We start from the raw sequence: 20,879 nt of genomic DNA, 5'->3' as shown, positions 1-20,879 counted from the left end.
TCTATTTTCTGGTCACCCCCTAACCTTGCTAGAAAAAAAGAAGAATAAAAAACAGAAGACAGGTCAGTGCTACCCATGCAAAAAAGTCATTTTCCTTGTTGTTCAAGGAGGGGGTTGTAATTTCCCATAACTAAGTTTTCGACCGTGCTGAATCCAATGGTTGACTTTTTATTTTGATCTGATGCCTTTTTTGAGTGGTTTCAGACTTTTTTTTTAGAAATAACCATAAAAATTTTTTTGCAATAAACTTATATTTTTAAGACAAACTGAGATAATAGTTACACTTCGTTAATCAATTTCAGTGGACAATTTTTTCACAAGGTAGTTTTTTTTCTAAACACGTTTTTTAACTTTTAGTAACTTTGGGCTGTTTTTTGCTCTCTACTAGGTTGCAGCCATGATACATGACCATCATGACCTTAGTTCGGGATTTTTTCTGGAATGACTAAGGGAGGGGGGGGGGGCGAATTCGAATTTAACACCTTTTGGCAGAGCTTGACTTTATATAGTTTCCAAGATTTTGTGGGGTGGCGCAACAAATCCTCTTGGGTAACTTTGCCAAGACAGATTCACTTGGGGTTTGTCCACAAATATTTTCCAAAATTGAAAAATCATATGTACTCTTCCTAGCTAGCCGAAATATTTTTAAGGTTGAAATTTGTTTATACCTTAAAAATATTTCGAATAACTAGATAGGGGGGATACCTCCCTCTTGAGCCTCTTGACTGAGCCTCTTGATGATTACAAAATTAATTTTTTTTCTGTGCAGGGGGAGCCAGATTCCAGGCATTTACAAAACAATCAGAAATTAAATTTTGAAAAACAAATTTTGTCACTTTAAATAAGGAGCAACATTAAATCTTAAAACAAACAAAAATTACTTCTTATGTGAGGGGTTTCTTCCTCTTCAACATCTTGCTCTTTCCGCTAAAATTTGAACCGTTTCTTAATTCCGTAAGAACGACCCCTGAAACACAAGTGTTATTATAAAAAAGAGAAGTTTTTGTAAGTACGAACAATCTTTTATGTCAGGAGCGGGAAAACTGTGAGGTGTTGAGGATGTACCGTGAGTAAAATATGATATATTTAAAATACAAAAAAATAAAGTTCCTTCTTTCTAAAGATAATTCCGACTTCCTCTAATTAATCTTAAATCTAGTTTCAAAAAAAGAAAATTCCTTAATCAACAATGAGAAATTTTGCAGTTTAGCCACAGACAAGGAACGGCACTCTCCAGTTTTGGATTTCACTAAGATAGTGGGCAATAAAAAGATGCTACACACAATGTTTCTCAGGAATTTTAAATTATAAGAGCGGTGAGAACGTTTGAATCATCAGAAATATTTAAAACAATTTATTGGACGAAAGGTTCGCATCCTTGGGCCACTTGTGAGTCTGCTCTTAGAGCGCAGGACAAAAACTACGTTTGGGAGTGTGTTAAAAGTGCTTTTTGTGACATAATTATGACCAGGACTATTTCGGCATTCCAACAATGAGGCTCAATCAATTATATAATGTCTGCTCGTATTTGTCGTTAGTTAAATTGAGCATTGCAGTGTAGCTAAAATGTAAGATACAATAAATCCATTGCTTTCCTATTTGTGTTTATTTTATATTATATGTGTGTATCTAGTCACAAAGCAGGTAATTAGTTCGTTTGCCTCTGGGATAGTGCTCCCTGGGATCTAATTTTTAAACGCTATATCGAGTCACTGGCTTTGAGATAACCCAACGGAATAAAGTTACATTTTTATACCTAAATGTTTTATTGTCTTGCTTTCTGTGAGTGGTGCGATCGATCCACTACATTAAATTATAATATTAAACATGACGCAGTCTTTAGTACCATAAATGGCTCTATTGGAGAACTTATAGGGTGTAAGTTCACGGCTTTAAACCCTAATATTGCAATTTAAGCGGTCAATCTTTATGACCACAATTACACCCAGTTACATAAATTTTTATCGCTACAAATGGCACTGTCGGAAATTGGAGAAAATCATGCGAACTAATTAGGTTGAAAAAACTTAATTCAGTCGAAAAAACTTTTTTTAATTTAATTTTATGTATACATTTATGGTTGCTTCTAAGTATGTAAATTTTAATCATTTTTTTTATTAAGCTATAGGAAAAAATTTTTACTATTAAACGTAGAGCTAACTAAACAACTGTTAAACTTGAATAAAAAAAACAATCAGAGAGAAAACTCAATGAAAAAATAACAAACGAGACTGAGTTTGTAACTTGAATAAACAAGACTATTGTTAAAGTGTTATAATGTAGATCCTCATATGATCGTATGATCGTCAAACAATGTACAGTAGATTTTGCTACACCACATGTCTCTGATATTTCCCGCATACTTCCCAGATTACCAAGGTGAAAAATTGTGATTAGAACTGCCTTTTTCAATTATTTTTCAACAAATGTGGCATTTTCTGTTCGAAAGATCCTTCTGGTGCCAGGGTGATCTAGTAGCAGCAGCATCAGTTCTTCAAATGTTTATTTTGAAAGAAGAAAGTGCTGCCTAAGAACTTCATCAGAGATTATCGGAATGGTTTTCAACAAAATCCACTCTCAGGGGGCACTCCTAGAACAAGTACAAATTTTTTAACTATACAAGGAATACATCAGCTGTTCTGTTGTTAAGTAATAAGAACTTAGTAAGAAACAGTTTGTGGAAGTAGATCAACTATGAAGAAAAAAAAAAACATGCAACACAAGAAAATTATAAAAATAGTAGGCTATTAATTTGGATTATATTAATTTAGGCTATTATAGTAGGCTATTAATTTGGAAATAGTAGGCTATTTAATTGTCTTTCATCACATCCATCAAGCTTATAATTTAGTTGATAAACCATGTTGTTAATTTCTATACTTTTCCACAAGAGTCACAACACTAAATATCTAGTTTTAATTGCTTTAAAAGTACTTGAACATATTTTTTTAATCCTATCTTGATTTACTTTAAAGTAAAATTTTCATGAAAGAAAATGTAGGTCCTATCAGAATTTGCACTTAACAATAAACAAATTGTTAAAATTTGTTGAACTAGAAAAAATGTTATGCTGCCTATTACACCACATAGTCAAACCTGGTTGTGATTTGCATGGGAAGGTTTGCCTTAGCAGGACAAATAGATCAGAATCACTATAGCTACAGAAAAAAACACCTGTAGATGAAAAAAAAAAGTAAAACTACGTTATATTAATTATTAGACAATAGACCTAATTGGCAAACTAAAGCAAATTATTTGTTTTATCAAAAACAATGTATTTGTATGTACAGAGGAAAAACCATGAAACACAGATTTGATCTGAACTGGTAGCACATAATTTGTTTAGCATAGTTTATTTATTTTTTTATTAGACTTTGCCTCAGTAATCACCTTTACATTTGGAAAGTGTTCAATAGAAAATAGAATGGTACTACTCTTTAGTAGTAAGAACATTTCTTTGTCAGAAGTAGTCTTCACAAAGTATTACCATAAAATGTCGTCAACAGAAGGTCTATAGTTAAAAATAATGTCAATTAAAAAAAAAAAAACATTATATGCAATGTACAGCATACCCACCCCCCTCCCCGCCCCCATAAAAATGCTGAATTTATGTTCCTGCAGTTTAAGATTTTGCCAACAAGCATAGTCACCATTTTCATTGAACAACAACTGTCCTTATTGCTGGCTACATGAAACCATTAGAGGGGGGGGGGTCTAGGGAAGAAATGTCAAAATATGATTTAAGCCATAACATGAGCATAAAATTAACAATCTATAAATGCACCTTTTTGTTCTAGCACATCTTTTTCTGATGAGGTCCAATTCTACACCTTTACCCTTTAAAATTTAGTAGAAAAACCCTTCCCTAATATGAATTACAGTAGTCTTCTGATATATTACTGAAAATTGCATATCTTATAAAAATTAAAATATTTACCCTTGAACAGCAGAGCATTAGGATAATCTATCACGGTGAAAGAATCTATCACAGGCTAACATAAATAGAATAATAAGAATAGACAAATTAAAAACCAAAATAAGCAATCTTACAATTAAGCTTCCAGCAATAGAAATTGTTGTTTCTAATCCTTGACAAATAACTGAAGATGTATTTGAATGTAAATTTAAAAACAGGCCCAAAGACCCAGTTTCTTCATTATCAGAAGTTTGGTTCAGAAGTTCAAACAATTCAACAGCACTTGGAGTATCAATTAAAGGAACAGATTCTTCACCAGGGGATGACATATAAAATCCTAAAAAAAAAAAACAATATTAAATTTGCAACAATATCATGTTTTATAACTGACCCATTGGGTAAAAGAGAGGGATCGGAATACTTCTTTTAAAATTGGATTTTCCTTCTTTTTAATGCGGGACAATTTTAACCAATAAAGCATTGTACTTTTATCAATTACAATAGTGTTCAGGACCTATCAGGCTAAATAAAAACAGAAACAAAAGGTAAACTAACTACTAAATTTTGTTTTAACAAAGATGCACAAATTTTACATATATACTCATTTCCACAAAAATCCAGTTATCGTCTATGATATATAAACACCAGATACCATACTAGTACAAAAAGTGAGTTTGAATAAAAAACAATGATCAGTTGAATTAGACTATAATTACCACCCCACAATTATCCAGTTGACTAATAGCACTGCCAGTGGTGAAATAAGACAAGCAAATCAATTCTGCCATATTAAAATACGGTTTCTTTTATTTATTATATATAGAGTTTATAATCTTGTTTTTGATAAAGGTTCTGATCCCTAATAAGTTGGACATGTAAAAAGACTTTTAGTAAGAAATAAAAAAAAATTCTTAATACAGATATCTGAGGGATTGGGCGAAATATAAAATAAATATTATCCAAAAATGGGGTATTTTTACCCAGATTTAAAATAAAGCTGATCATAATTAATTGCAATTTGGTCCTTTGGAGCCAAAAAGGTTCAGATATATACTTCAGAAGATCTCCCCAAAGCAATACTTTAGTCTCCGATGGCACTAATTCACAAAAATGAAGATGGAAGGGGGAGTATTTGCAAAATCTAGCATAGTAATATTGTTAAAACTGATGTGAAAACTAGATATTTATAATAAGTCAAATCTAAGCTAATGCAAAGTTTTGCAAAGTTAACTTTGCTAAATTAATACCTTTTGCATGCTGTTTCTTTTTTAAGGCTAATTATACAATGTCATACTTTTGCTTTTTTGCATGAAATTAATTCAGTTTTATACAAAAGCTCAAATATAAATTATTGGTTAGGCAACCAGTCTATAGAACACAACAAAACATTTATAAATTTGAATATTTCAAATACTATATCTGGCATTCTTTATGCACCCCTTGTCTGTCCCCATCTTGAGTTTAGCATGTTGGTTGTCAACCTGCACTTTAAGTGTGACATGGAGATACTTGAGAAGGTCCAGCATAGACAACCAAGATCTCTTTTGCCAAAAAACAAATTTTCCCACAAGCAACAACAAGAAGACCCTGACCTGCCTACCCTGACGTTCAGTAGAAAGAGAGGAGATGTCATCTTTGCATTTAAGATGATGACTAGTGATACCATAAGCCCGTTTTCAATCACAGTGAATACACCAGAAACATGATGAAATCCCATAAGACTGCATCAAAAATTTAGCAGAAAGTGTGAGAAGCTCAACTTCTTCATCAATTATGTTGTTCCACTATGGAATTCACTCAGCAAATCTACTATGTTGGCCAGATTAGTTGATAGCTTCGAGGTTGGTGTTGACCGTGATTGAAGTGGCAATTCATTGAAGACACAGTGGGACAAGCCAGCATCATTGAACAGGGTCTATTAGGTGCCACCCACCCCTTTGGCCCCCAGCCAACAGTACAACTATTTTTTTTTTTTTTAGTATTAATAAATTGATTGATTGATTGATTGATTGACACCCAACAAGGAAACCAAAATGTCCTCTAGATATGAAAATACTGATGATCCATGCATGAGTTGTGATATGAAGATTATCAAGTCAATGCTACCTGGCAACATGAAGATGTGATGTGCTAGAAGATGTGATGGTACATGGGCACTATATGGGCCTTCACAAGGAAACCAGTCACAAAATACCCATTTATGACAGGTCAAGAGATGGCTATAGGCAGGGGCAAATCTCCAGCATTTGTATTGAGGGGGGGGGCAAGAGGGGTCCATATCTGGATTGTCAATGGATATGGGATGTATAATAATTGTTTTTCTCATTATTGGGGGGGGGGCACTGCCCCCTCCCCTTGCCACCCCGGGCTATAGAGTAATGCAATCCATCATGTGATTTCATTGTGTATACAATATTTAAACTGTTGTTTGTTGGGATTTAGGGGGGGGGGAGGTACCTAGGTTAGGTTACATATTTTATATTTTCTATGTTTTATCCAACACCCCCCCCCCCAATAATATGTAAATATATAGCCCAAATTTGTTTATAAAGGATTATATATTCATCCTATTTATTTTGATTTCCTTAGCATTAACAAAACTTGACTTTTTAGAAAGGCCCATATAATGCCCAAGTACCAATATGATTTAAGGTAATAAACAAGAAGGGATTATGAAAATGACCTAGTTTAGAGGGTAGGAATTTCCCAAAGAAGCAATTATGATTCACTTTACCAAAGGTTATTCAAAAGTATAAGAAGGGAATCAGGTCTTGTGAAGGAGATTAATTGAGACAAGGAGGCTCTGCAAATTTTTTTACTAACAAGAAAATATGAGTAGAATATAGACTAGTGACTTCTATTGATCTTAGAAAGTAATTAAGTAGGACATATAAAACTCAGCAGTGAATCCAGAGAACTAATGATTCTCAGAAAGTAGCTACATACAGATGTACTCCTTCTATATCAAAGGGAATTTATCTTTCCAAGCACTATACTATAAAAGTCAAATCTTAAGAAAAAGATCTACTACTAAATTGCAGTGCAAGTAAAGAGTCTTGTGCCTCAAATGTTTGATAAATTCTGATTTATAAGGATTTTTATATATATTTAATAAATTGTTGAAACAGATGCTTAATAGGGCTCAAAGTTCTATATAAATAATGAAACTGGACGTATCTGTCAAAAGTTAGACCTACTTACCTCCATCATTTATACAACCACTTCACTTTACTTTACCCACACTCTCTCCCCCTAATGTGCAAATATATAGCCTATATTTTCAATACAATTTTTCAGTTTTTAATTTTGTTAATGTTTCTTCTTTGCTGCTTAATCAATTAAAAAAAGTATTGATTCATGGCAAAATCAGATTGGACAAAGTAAAAGCGGGTCAGCAGCAACCCAAAAAATAGTATGGAAGTGGTACAGCAGCATGAAATTCCTTATTGAGCAAATTAGCCATGAAGAAACAACTTCAAATTTCAATGAAGTACCCTAAGTTGTTCAGGTATGAACTAAAACTAAAAAAAAAGCAAAAATACTGCTTCTACTAGCAAGTTATTGCAGCAAGTCACTAGAGACAAGCTTAATCTTAGACACCTAAGACACTTAATCTTATCAGATAGGCTGACTTATTTGTTGACCTTCCTATTTTTTATGGAATGTCAAAAGTAACTATGTATGATGCAATTTCACCAAATACACTTTCAATTTATGGTTTCCAAACAATAGAAACAACTTTCAAATAGAAATTATATATTACTGAATAATAAAAAAGCAAAATTCATTTATTTAAATTATTTTATTGTTGATATAGCAACAAAACAACAACTTCAAATTTCAATGAAGGACCCTGCATTATTCAGGTACAAAATAAAATTAAATGACACAAAAACACTGCTACTACAAGCAATATCTATATATTATGTACTTTCACAAAAGACACTTTCAGGTTTTGTTTCCAAACAATAAAAACAACTTTCAAATTGAAATTAAAATCTTACTGAATATTACACAAAAGCTGAATTTTTTTTTGATGAGACAAGTCTAAAATTGAAGAACTGTAAGGAATATACATGAAATAGACCCCACCCTCAAGATTTATATAGCTAAACAATGACAAAATGATGACTAGCAAACAGATTAGGACTTATAAAAACCAAATAAATTTAAATAGTGTTAAAGCCCTTCCACATAAAATTCATAGTAGCATATGTTAAAATGAATTGGATAGACAATGTTTGAGATTTCTTTTTATTGATAGTCAAATCAACATACAATTAAATTGAACTATTAAATATTATTTTATTTGTAAATCTAACTGATTTTTTGAACAATTGGCAAGGCGAATTTTTACATTACCGTAGCTTCAAATAATTTTCATCTTAGCTTGCAGGCTCACCTGTGTGTATGCCTTCCTATCTTCCTTTTTTGTAAGTTTAAGAATAACTATATGTGATGTAATTTCAACAGCCACACTTTCAGTTTATATTTTCCAATACAAATGATTTTCAAATGGAAATTTTAATATTAAATAAAAGATAAATTCATATTTGACAAGACAAGTTTCATTTTGAAAAATTTTAATGTGGAGGCAGGACATGTGTCCCATCCCCAACATTTATACAGCTAAAAAAAGATTAAATTAATGACCATCAAATATGTACGGACTTATGAAACCCAAATAAATTTAAATGTTGATAAAAAACCCTTGCCCATCAAGTTCAAAGCAGTCTTAAGAATATGTAAAACTAACTTAGCTAGACAAAGTTTTAGATTTTTTTTAACCGCAATCATCCTAGAATTCAATTGATATCTTGCAATACTTGATATTTATAAACCTCACTGTCATTTAGAATGAATGACAGTCTCTTTCTGATGATGAACTAGCATGTAATTTCATTATGCTTTTTTGTGTTTTCAATTTAATTATGTATTTTTCTTCAATTTGCTTATTATTATATTTCTTATCTATTTTCATATTTGTTATGAATTAAACTATTAATATCTATTTATAAAAATGGTGTTCTAGTTTTTTTGTTCAGATCCTTTTTTTCAAATATAATCTCAATGTTTCAATTAAAGGTTGTTTTTGTTATTAGGAACCAGATGTTGAAATTGCTTATGTTGCATACCCTGACTTTGAAGTGTTTTTTGAAGCTGAAAGAGTAATTTATCATATAAAAGAACATGATTTATCAGAATTAGAGTCTGGTTCTTCAAGTGCTGTGCCAACACCTGAAATGGACCCTACCTTGAGAAGTCCAGCATCTCAAAAGGGCACAAAGAGGGCCAGAAAAGATACAGAAGACACACAGAAAACTCTTCTATCAATGATTATGAATAAAGAAGATACAGATGATGCATTTTGTGCAAGTCTTGCAGCACAAATGCGTCACTTCACGCCACAACAAAAAGTATTAGCAAGACTAAAATTGCAAGAAGTAATTTTTAAAATAGAAAATAATATATTGTCTTATGATAATTATCAAGATTAACTTTTTTTTCGTTTCGAAACATTCTAACTTTTACCCTTTTTTTACCTATTTTAAGGTGTCATTTTACAAATTCTAAGATTAGTTATTCTTAACGTTTCATAAGAATTATTAAACATTAATGAAAAGAAATTTTAACCATCTTTGTGTTTTTTTCTCAGTAAAAATTCAGGGAGAAAATATTCATTTGGGTATAAAAAGGTAGTATCTCCATAACTGTAAATTTTCAGAAGAGCAAAAAAAATCACAACTTTTTTATTTCCCCATTGATAACCATTAAAAGAAAACAGATTGATATTCAAAATCATTTTCGTTGTTGTTATATGGTTTTTGGACGGGAAATTACATCTATTCTTCACTTAAGTTGTGTTTTTTCATGAATGCTTAAAGACTATTTTTACTTACATTCTTGACTGGACTGCAAGAAATAATCAAAGATGCAAAGGCGAAGATGCATAACAAAATATTTATCAAGGGATCAGTGTTTTTCATGGTTAAAAAAAAGTTTGGAAGCACAGGAAAATGAATCTGCAAACTAAGTTTAGAATATTGGAAGCTACAGTGATGACTGTGGTCAAATATGATTATGAAGCATGGGTGCTCTAAAAATGGAGGAAGATTTTCTAGATGTTTTTGAGAGATATTGCCTATGGTTCTTTAGGTTCCTAGCTGACTGACTGTATTTCAAACAGTTGGCTGTGCAAAAAGTGTGGTTCAATCCTACTTTCTAGGACGACAATGACAGAAAGGTTGACATGGCTAGGACACGTTCTGTGAATTAAAGATGATAAACTGCCAAAAATTGTCCTTTTCTCCCCAGTTTTCTAGGGCTAAATAGAGAGAGGGTTGTGCAGTTATGGGGAGAGGATGCTGTAAATAAAGATTTAATGGAAATTGTGAAGTCCTCGGAGGGTATAAAGAGGGACGGAGGGCTTGAATAGATTAGGATGGAAGAAGAGAATGTATAACTATGTTGGTATCAAGCAGCTTAAGACTGTGGTGCTAGTTATAGTTACTTGCTAGTAATAGTAGTAAAACATCAAAAGGACTAAAGTTATTTAAATACTCCTTTGGTAAGGAAGTATCATTGGTAAAAACTAGTGGAAATGTGAAATCTAATGTAGTAAAAAAATTTATTCAAACAAATAACTATTTTGATAAAAAAGAAATCCTTCAGATGAGCAGAAATACTCCTTGTACTTATTGCGAACTTGCAATGCAAGATTTGTATAATTATTGGAGCCCTGTCTCTGAAATCTTTGTCCCCAAACACTTGGGACTTCTTTTTTGCTTTGGGAAGGTAACAAATCTAGATCTACTTGATTTTCTGTTATGATAAAATTATGGAGACAGCAACTTGCCTTTATTATACTTTTCACTGTCTCTATATTACTGTCTATTGGTGAATGGAATATGCGCCATCTTGCTGCTAATATCCCAAATGCATTCTCAACCACCATCCTTGCTCGAGAAGGACAGTAATTAAATATTTATTTCTCCCTATCAATCAGCTCTAAGCCACCAGGACATGCCTTTAATATGTTGAATTTCAGTGGAAAAGCCTCATCTGCAACAAACACATAAGGGACAACTGCTCCAGTTCCTAAAGCCTTTGGTTCAGGAACATCAAGGGAGGCATCAATAATGGCATTGCCAAAACCTGATCTACCAAATACTCCTGAGTCACCAGCACTACCTTCTGCTCCAACATCAATGAAACAAAATTTGTAATTGGCATCCACTACTGCCATTAATACAACACTGAGAATTGTTTTGTATGAATAAAATTTTGATCCACTATTATCTGGGCACTTTATTCTGATATGTTTACCATCTATGGCTCCTAGGCAATTAGGAAAATCCCACTTTCTTTTAAAATCTCCTGCAATATTTTTAAAATCATCCTTGGTTTGTGATTTCATGTAAGTGTCTTTCAGGTTTATCGCAATTGCTTCTGTTGTCTCACATATGATTTTTGAAATACTAGAACATCCCACTAAATATTGAGCAGAGAGAGATCTTTTGCTTTCTCCAGTTGCAAGGTCTCGAAGGGTAATGGCTAGCCTTTCTTTAGTGCTTATAGCCTCCCGCCAGGATGTAAATTCCTTTTTAATGTCATTTTTGACAAGTGATAATATTTCATTAAATTGTTCAGGACTAAGCCTAAAATAGTCAAAATACCATTCTGGGTCATTTTCTTCCATATTTTTCACCAGAATTTTATATGTTCCATTATCTCTTCTTTTTTGTAGCATTGGCCTCACCCACCAGCGCCGAGTTTTTGGTGATTTGCTCTGAAAAAAAAGCTGCAATTATTATTAGGTCTAAGTCAATAAAGGGAAAAGTATTCTTCAGACAACAAATTAAGAAACTTCTTCATAAATATTTAAAGCAATTAAGATAAACTGAATATAGAGAATATGGGAAATACCTACCTAAGTAAATATATAAATATCAGTGCTGTGTATCTTATGATGAAATCATAGTTACTGATTTGCCCAATCCTTTGATTTGCCAAGTCCTTTATAGCTTCAAGAACTATACATAAAGGATTTTTTTTTTTTTAACATAATGATCAAACAAGGATTAAGAGTGAATACTGAAAAAAAATAGCCTAAACAAACTTCAGAAGTATTTATATTAAATCAATAGAATATATGTGTCTTTTCAAGAAGGATCAAAATATTTATTAGAGCTAAAATACAAAATTTTTCCTTAAGTAATTACATTAATTTGCCCCTTAACAACTTGAACCAAATACAACATTGATCATCAAAAAAAAACTACATACACAAAAATAAAAATTAAGTTTAGAGATAAAATCTTCAGATACTATAGTCAAATTTAAGTAATTTTGTCTCTAAAATTTATTTAAAGGGAGATGTGTTAAATATATTTATTATTTTTGGTCTTTGCATCACAGACCAAAAACATTAATCGTAAAGAAAGAACAGATTTATACCTTTAGTTGATCATGCAACATTCATAACACTAGTAAACCAATAGGGATAGTTTCAATTTTGTGTTATTTTCTCTCTAACTTAATGCATTAAAATCACAGCAATTTACTAAGTTTTAATAGTCTTTCAACTAGATTACTACACTCAGATCAGAAGAAGTCATGGGTACATTTGCAAGCAAGTCAATTATAACATTTGTAATAAGGGTTAAAAGACACACTGAGTGTTATATTTTTTTAATGACTAGAAAATCAATCAACAAATTTATCCTCATTTCATGTATAAATATATGCTATTAATTAAAGTAACAATTAATTTTTTCAAACCTAAATATCATTTAAAATTACAAAAACTACATAAAATATTTATTTATTAATATTTTTTTTTTTTGAAATTGTATAAAAATTAAATAGTGATCCAATTGATGATGGTTATTTCTGAATACATCAGGGAGAAGGAGAAATTCTGGCTGTAAAAGTAAGTCTATTTTATACCTACTGAGCCTAAGTTTATCTTAAAAAATTACATTAAATTACACTTGGTAGCAATAGGACAAATAGTTTCTAGATAATCTGCATATTTACCAATTATACTAATTGTTACCCTTAAAGTTTGGCCTAGCAACTTCTATTTTTGACCAGATGCACTTCTAGGCTATTAAACAATTTCTTTATTTGATTTTATTTACAATAATGAACCAAATGATGATTAGAAGCACGAGCAAAAAAATTAATAAAATTTATAGGCTATATTTACCCTATTACAGAAAGAAGGCATGGGTGCATTTCCAAGCAAATCAATCATAATACTTGGAAGTAGGGTTAAAAGACACACTGAGTGGCATATTTTTTTAATAGCTAATAAATCAATCAACAAATTTATCCTCATGTCTGGTGTAAACACAGGATATTAATTAAAATACTGCACTTTGTAACACAATATTTGTTGAAATTCAGCAAAGATTCATTTCAAAATGAACTTAAAATCTGTAAAAAAAACAAAAAAAACAATCATCTATGATTTTCTGGTGCTGTACAGTTCTTATATTTTACCTGTTCATTAAAAAGGTATAAGGCTATAAGTTTCCTATTTCCAGAACTTAGAAACACCATCTTGCTTTATGACTGTAAAGGTAAGTATTTTATACCTACTGAGCCTAAGTTTATCTGAAAAAATTACCTTTATTTGCGCTTGGTAGCAATAAGACAAAAGTTTCTAGTAAATTTTTACCAAATAATATTATGGACTTACAAATAAAGTGAATAAACCACTTGATGCCTTTTTTATGCTCTTACCAAATATAATAATCTGTTTTTATGTAAATAAATTTTCCCCCTCCCCCTATAATCTAAAATAACGGTTATTTTTTTGAAAATTAGGGGGGGGGGGTGGCAAAATTTTTTTCGTTTGTACATGGGTGTTAATCTTGAAAAAAACCCCCTAATTTTAAATTAAATACACATAATTGGGCTTGATGGGGGGGATTAAAATTAAATTTTTATAACAATTGTTATTATATTTGGAAAGAGCATAAAATAGGCTTTGAGTGGAATATTCACTTTATTTGTCAGTCAATAATGTGATTTGGTAAAAATTTACCCTTAGATTTTTGGCCAAATGCAGTTCTAGGCTATTAAACAATTTCTTTCCTTTGATTTTATTTAGAATATTGAATTCATTCATGATGGGAAGGAAACACAAGAAATTAATCAAACTTAACATAGGCTATATTTACCCTGTTACAGAAAGAAGGCATGGGTGCATTTGCAAGTCAATTAGAATATTTGGAATGAAGGTTAAAAGATACACTGATTGGCGTATTTTCTTAATGGCTAACAAATCAATCAACAAATTTATCCTGACTTTAGGTGTAAATATAGGTTATTAATGAAATACTTCACTTTGTAACACAATCCTTGTTCAAATTCAGCAAAGGTTGATTTCAAAGTCAACTTCAAATTAATGAAAAAAAAAACAAAAAATCATCCATGATTTCCTTGTGCGGTACAGTTGTGATATTTTACCTGTTCATTAAGAAGATATAAGGCTATAATTTTATTTTTTCTAGAGCTTATAAACACCATCTTGCTTTTTGAAATTTTTGCCACTGAATATCAGACGATAATAAATTGTGTAGTGTGACCCCCTATTATAATTATCGCGTAAGTATGCGAATTTCGTTTGCGATTTTTTAATGCGATATTTCGCAGAAAAAAAATCGTATATGTGGGAACCCACGGTTGACACAAGCCCAAAAATAAAATAAAATTTCTTGTCAAAAGATACCATAAATATTTTTTTAGTTTCAAACAGTTTGCGGTAACAAACTGTAAGTAAGGAGCAACACGGCTCAATATTAACCGTAACTCTAAAAATGGAATTTTGATACCAACAGATACATCAGAAGAATTGGATTTTTATGTTGATTTCAAATATATAAGGTTTATCAAGTTTAGCTTTATCCATCCAAAGTTACAAGCCTGAGAAAATTTGCCTTATTTTTGAAATAAAGGGGAAACACCCATTAGAAATCATAGAATCTTAATGAAAATTACACAATCAGATTCAGCGTATCAGAGAACCCTAATGCAGAAGTTTCCTGCTCCTATCTAAAAAAGTATGGAATTTTGTATATTTTGAAAAATCACAGATGCATATTTATTTGTTTTTTCTTTTCCCCATGGGTGATTGCAATGACCCAGTAGTACTATAATATCGCGGGAGGGCTCATTCGAATGGAAATTAAAAGTTCTAGTGCCCGTTTTAAGTGACCAAAAAATGGAGGTTAACTTGGCCCCCTCGCACACTCATTTTTTTCCCTAAGTCATCCAATCAAAATTTTGAGTGCCATTCTGTTCAGCATGGTCAAAAATATAATAACTATTTCTTTGAGGATGACTTAATCCCCCACAGTCCCCGGTAGAAGGGCTGCAAGTTATGAACTTCGCGAGTTTTGGTTACTATTGAAACAAGTCACTCTTACTATTCAGTTTGCTACCACGAACTGTTTGATAGCAGAGCTTTTTATAGAATTCTTTAGAGAAATATGATGTTTGATACCGGGGACTCAAGTGTTTTTTAACTGGGGGATGGGTTTTTTTTAATTTTGTCATTTCATCAAATAAGTATATGTGTTGAACTGCTTTGCTAATATTGGAAAAACAACAAAGGTTTCGATACAAGACAGAAAACATATGCAAGTTTGGTGTGAATTTAACCTTAGAAGTTTGACATTGATTTTTATTATGCAGCACAATATACTGCACTATATGATGGTTGAGCTTTGTGTACTGCAGTATTGACTAAATTAAGTAATACTCTATGACCATGATACGCTCCTTTTTTTGTTAGTTTCAACTCAAAAATGTTTAAAAAAAAACAAGAGTTTCTGAGGGTCTTTTGAAATTGGTTATTGAAACAAAAGAAAAATTTACCTGTTCAAGCATAAAAATACCGTATCTACGATATCAAAATCTTAGTCTGTGAAATTTCATTGTGTGTAAAGCATAAACGACAGTCCCATATCTGTTTTAGATGGACCTCTCAACATGGACCCAATGTTCGGAATGTAGCAAGATGTTTCAATCCGAGAGCGAGTTCGCTGGACATTCCTGTCAATGGGCAGTTAGCCTTTATGGAGAACCAGGTGAATTCTATTAACTTGCTAGAATCAAATCTTCCTATGGCTTGAAGAGCTACTTGCTGATTGAAGAAATAATAATGTATGAATTTTATTACATATTAAATTCAAAGGTCATTTATCCTGAATAAATAAATTCCAGAAGTACTACAACTGTTTTTTATACAATTTTTTTTTTTGCGAGACTCATGGACAAATGGGAACGTTATTATAGGTTGACAAAATACAGCTTTACGACGGAGGATAAATTAGGCAAAAAAAACCCTAAAATTTAACACAGCTAATACACCTTATAAGCGTCTGGTTTTAGGTATTGCACCTAAATAATTCTGACAAAGTTTCTGGAATCATCAACGAATTGTATTACTAGTATTACTTTTTAGGTACTTATTCTTTCAACCTGAAGGCTACCTTTTTGCTCCAAATTTATAACACTTACCCTCTAAGGACTTTCCAGGCTGGCAGCCCTGAAATAATGAACATAATCCATTTTTAGGCTGTGACGACCCCAGTGTCGCCGTTGAAGGTCCTGGTACAAAAGAATCTTTGATTTCTGGAAGCTCTGACAAACCTGGCCAATTTTAAGATTATTGACCACAATTCAAATAATAGGATGTTTAGACAGTTTATTTTCCGGAGAAAAGGGATGGAAAAATATAAGGAAAAAGCCGTTCAGACTTTGAAATTTTTTAGAAAATGAAAACAAAGGGACTGCGATGCTCGTCTACATTGGGAATGGGAAAACAAATTCTTCTCGATATCATCTTTATTAAACCTAGGGGCGTTTGCTCACCCACGATTTTTAAGGGGATTCGGGCTTCCATCAAAAAGGACTTCTTTGAAATCTTGGTAACTTCTAGTCTTGTCTATTAAGCTTTCTTAACATTAGTGTAATAAGCGGTGTCACCTTATTATACCCCAATACATTAAACCAGCTATAGAAAGTTGGTATTTCATTCATTTGACAACCGTTTCTATTCTTGACACGCTGGCACAACCGAATTAAGCATTCTGTTTGGTTATACCTAAAAGCGCGTCTCCATTTGGCAGATTCTGCAAATCTGCACTGCCAATCTGCAAATTTTATTTCAATGGAGACTTCTTTTCCGTCTCCGTATTGGCAGTTTGCAGATTCTGCAACCTTCGACGTTGCTTTTTCTGCAAGATGGCAGAATCAGGGATAATGGAGATCAGACTTGGCGGATACAAAATAACTACCTGACAAATAAAAGACTCTTGTAAATATTTTAAGAAAAGCATTTTTAAAAGAAATTGTTGGTGAGGAATAGAGCGGAGGTTTTGAAAATAGATCTGCATGGAACATTTTGTATATAGATTTGCATGGAACATTTGAATTTGAACCTGATGATGACAGGCACCGCATGGTAGCAATTTATATATTTACTAAATATATTATTGTTGGAACACCCAAAGGATTGCCTTTCATCAAGTATTATCTTTTTTATATTTACTAGGTTTAGTGCCTTTTAGATATATTGCTTTGTTGTGACTGATGTCAAAACAAGATCCACCTGACCCCTCTATGGAAGGGAACCAAGCTATTCCCTGGAATGATGCAGCTATTTCTCCTCCCCATACTCCGGACCCTACAAACATTGAGAATCGAAAAATTGTAACAGCCACCTCTAGACTACCATCAAGTACATCTACTTCTAGTGATCGTACAATGATCTCTGTAGGATCATCCCAGCAGAGTGACCCAAATTGTCAACTACCAGGTAGTGTAAACCATCTGGCATGGGATGATTTCCAAGTTGTCCAAAAACATAAGAAAAAGAATACCAAAAAACGTAAGGTTGTTGGCCTTAAACTATCTGCAACTTCAGATGATTCAACAGCCCTAACCCCTGGTAATGAAATATCCATCCCAATGTTTGCTGTAGTTATCTCACTAGCTCAGACAAATACAAATACCCCACCCTCAAAATTTGAACCCCAAAAACACATTGATTTTCTTAGAATGAATATTTTTAAGAAATTGAGAAAGCAATTTGAACTATTCATTAACAGAAATGTAGAAGCTGAGGTATTTGCAAATGATGCAGCTTGTCTGACCCCTTTGCTGGATCTGAAACAGATTGGTAGCATGGCAGTAACCTGCAAACCAAAAGAACAAATTCTTCAAAAAGAAACTAGGCTAGTCATTTATAATGCATCAAATCTATATGGGGATACTGATATCCAAGAAGGCCTTACTGATAATGCCCTTTCGAACTACCAATTAAAGTCAACAACAAGACTTAAGAAAAGAAATGATAAAAATGAACTAGTATCTAGCAACTCAGTTCTGTGTGTATTTGAAGGAGATTATTCACCAGAAAAGTTATTCTTATTTGGGGGAAGGGTTGCCTTTAGACACTATGATGAAAAACCAATCCAATGTAAACACTGCTTAAAATTAGGGCACACACAAAATTTTTGCCCATTTACCACAATTGATGTTTGTAAAAATTGCACTTTGAGGGGTCACTTGATATCAAAGATAAACTGATTGTACTGCAGTGGAACACATTCTCACTGAATGAAATGAAAATAATGGAACTCATATTTAAATAAAGAGAAAGTGGATATAATTTGCCTCCAAGAAACAAATTTGAATAATCTTAAAAGAGTGGCCATTGCAGGATATAAATGATACCGCAAAGATAGATATTCTGGCAGAAAAGGAGGGGGGGGGTGATTATTTTTATCGATGAGAGTTTAGTTCATTCACCATTACCATTAATACAACATGATCACGAAGTCGATGTGGTGGGAGTATCAATTACTTTAAATTCAGGTGATACACTAAGAATTAAATCAATGTATAACCCAAAGGGTGACGTTGATGTGCTTAATATTTTATCAACTGAAACAGAAGGGCAAAACCTCTTTATTTTTGGTGACGTTAATGCACACAGCCCACACTGGGAAGATGTTGAGCAGTCAAATCGAGCTGGAAAAAATGTGGAAAGACTGTTATTGGAAAATAATCACATAGTAGTTCTAACACCATATAATTTACCAACATATTACAATTCCAAAAATAACAAACATTCAACCATAGACATCCAACTAGGTCCTGCTTCTGCTATTGATCAGGTGTCAATTAGTAGAGTAACAGACCTACATAGTGATCACTGTGCTGTAAAGACAATTATCTCACACATGTCTTGTGAAATAAAACCATGTAAAAGGAAATTTATTAACAAGAAAGGTAAATGGCCAGTGTTCAAGCAAATGCTGCAAGAAACTAATTATACTCTGCTGGAAGACTCTTTCCTAATTGATGATAAAGTGAAAATCCTTACAAACATTATCATGGATGCCGCCCAAAAAACAATCTCTAAGACAAACAACAATGATTGGACCTCCCGTGGCAATAAGAGAACTAAAGACTGGTGGAATGATTTATGCACTGCTGCGGTGGCAAGACGCATGGCAAGAAAGGCATTCCAAAGACATACATCAATGAGGACAGCAATTGAATATAAACGCAGCTCTGCAATAGTGAAAAAAACATGTCTACAGGCTAAAAAGGAGGCATGGGATAAATTTATGACTAGAGTACACCATCGCACTGTAGTACCTAAGTTTCACCAATATGTAAGCAAGATCAATGGAAAGAAAATGACTCTTGATGATTGCAAATATGAAATAAAACATCAGGGTCAGCTTATAACATCTGACAATTTAAAAGCTGAGATGTTTGCAAAAACATACATGAAGAATGATGTAAAAGCTGTTTTTCCAAACCAACCTGTATGTGTCCTCTCTTCAGTAGCGCAACATAAAAAGTCTTTCATTTTACTTTTTGTATTATTTGAGTTAGATACCGTCATTGAAAAATGCAATCAAAATTCAGCACCAGGGTATGATGAGGTACACATCAAATGGCTTATTGAATCACCCCATACCTTCCGAAAAAAACTTCTTGAAGTATGCAATATGGCATGGAGAGAAGGGAATTTCCCTAATTCCTGGAAAATTGCCCTTATTCACCCAATCCTCAAACCTGGGAAATCACCCGATAACCCAATATCTTATTGACCAATATCAGTCCTCCCCACCATGGGCAAGATATTTGAACGTATGATTTTAAAGAGATTAGAATGGTTTGCAGAGGTCAATCAAATGATACCCAATCCCGAACAGATTTCAGAACGGTTCACAGTGCAATGGACAACATAACCAGAATTGAAGTAGACATAGCAGAGGCTCTGCAAAATGGTGAATTTGGAATTGCTGTGATGTTTGATTGGAGAGATGCTTAAGGAAACGTCAAACACAAAAAGTTACTAGAAGTTATGGATAATAAAAATTTTCCATCTATAGTGGTATCAATGATAGATGATCTACTTTGTGATTGTTCTTTTCAAGTTCAGATAAATGACACTTTATCTTCAAGAAAACAAGTTAACGATGGTCTCCCGCAAGGAACTTTCATAAGTTCTTTTTTATTCACACTGTATAATTCAGAATTGATACTTAAAAGTTAGTGAAAAAATGGAGTATTTGCTGATGATCTCCTGGTGCGGAATAGACACAAAAATATAAACTTACTCCAAAGCATAATCCAGGAAGACATAGATGATGTGTCTCTGTTTTCTAAAGCTTTTGGTCTGCCCATTTCGGTCCCAAAAACAAAGGCAATAGTGTTTTATAACCGACAAACAACTCTCCCTAAACCCTTAGTGATAGACGGGAGCACAATAGCTTATCTGCCATCTGTCTGTCTACTGGTTATGACCCTTGACTGCCGTTTAAAATGGAAACCACATGTGGAGATGTTGATATTTTAAATCCTATCGCGACTCATCATCTTAAAGCGACTTGCAGGATCTAAATGGTGATCCTCACCAAAACTG

General features: G+C 32.7%; 1 protein-coding gene and 1 long non-coding RNA gene across 2 annotated transcripts; one reads left to right on the top strand and one right to left on the bottom strand.

The window, feature by feature from the left end:
• Window positions 1-2,539: 2,539 nt before the first annotated feature.
• Window positions 2,540-7,250, bottom strand: LOC148949515 (uncharacterized). The gene is made up of 3 exons (XR_016142066.1): window positions 7,118-7,250; window positions 4,051-4,253; window positions 2,540-2,590 (listed from the first exon to the last, which is right to left on the bottom strand). It is a non-coding gene; the product is annotated as an uncharacterized LOC148949515 (long non-coding RNA).
• An 11,584-nt stretch (window positions 7,251-18,834) lies between these two features.
• LOC148949514 (uncharacterized) lies at window positions 18,835-20,061 on the top strand. The gene has a single exon (XM_089092715.1). The coding sequence runs from the start codon at window positions 18,835-18,837 to the stop codon at window positions 20,059-20,061; it is 1,227 nt and encodes a 408-aa protein (XP_088948841.1).
• The last annotated feature ends 818 nt before the right edge of the window (window positions 20,062-20,879 follow it).

This window comes from Artemia sp. Qi Xiang Cuo, chromosome 8, assembly GCF_049724085.1.
Source record: "Artemia sp. Qi Xiang Cuo chromosome 8, ASM4972408v1, whole genome shotgun sequence".
NCBI lineage: Eukaryota > Metazoa > Arthropoda > Branchiopoda > Anostraca > Artemiidae > Artemia > Artemia sp. Qi Xiang Cuo.
The sequence above is the reverse complement of the archived record's forward strand: the minus strand, read 5'-3'. Positions and strand labels throughout refer to the sequence as shown.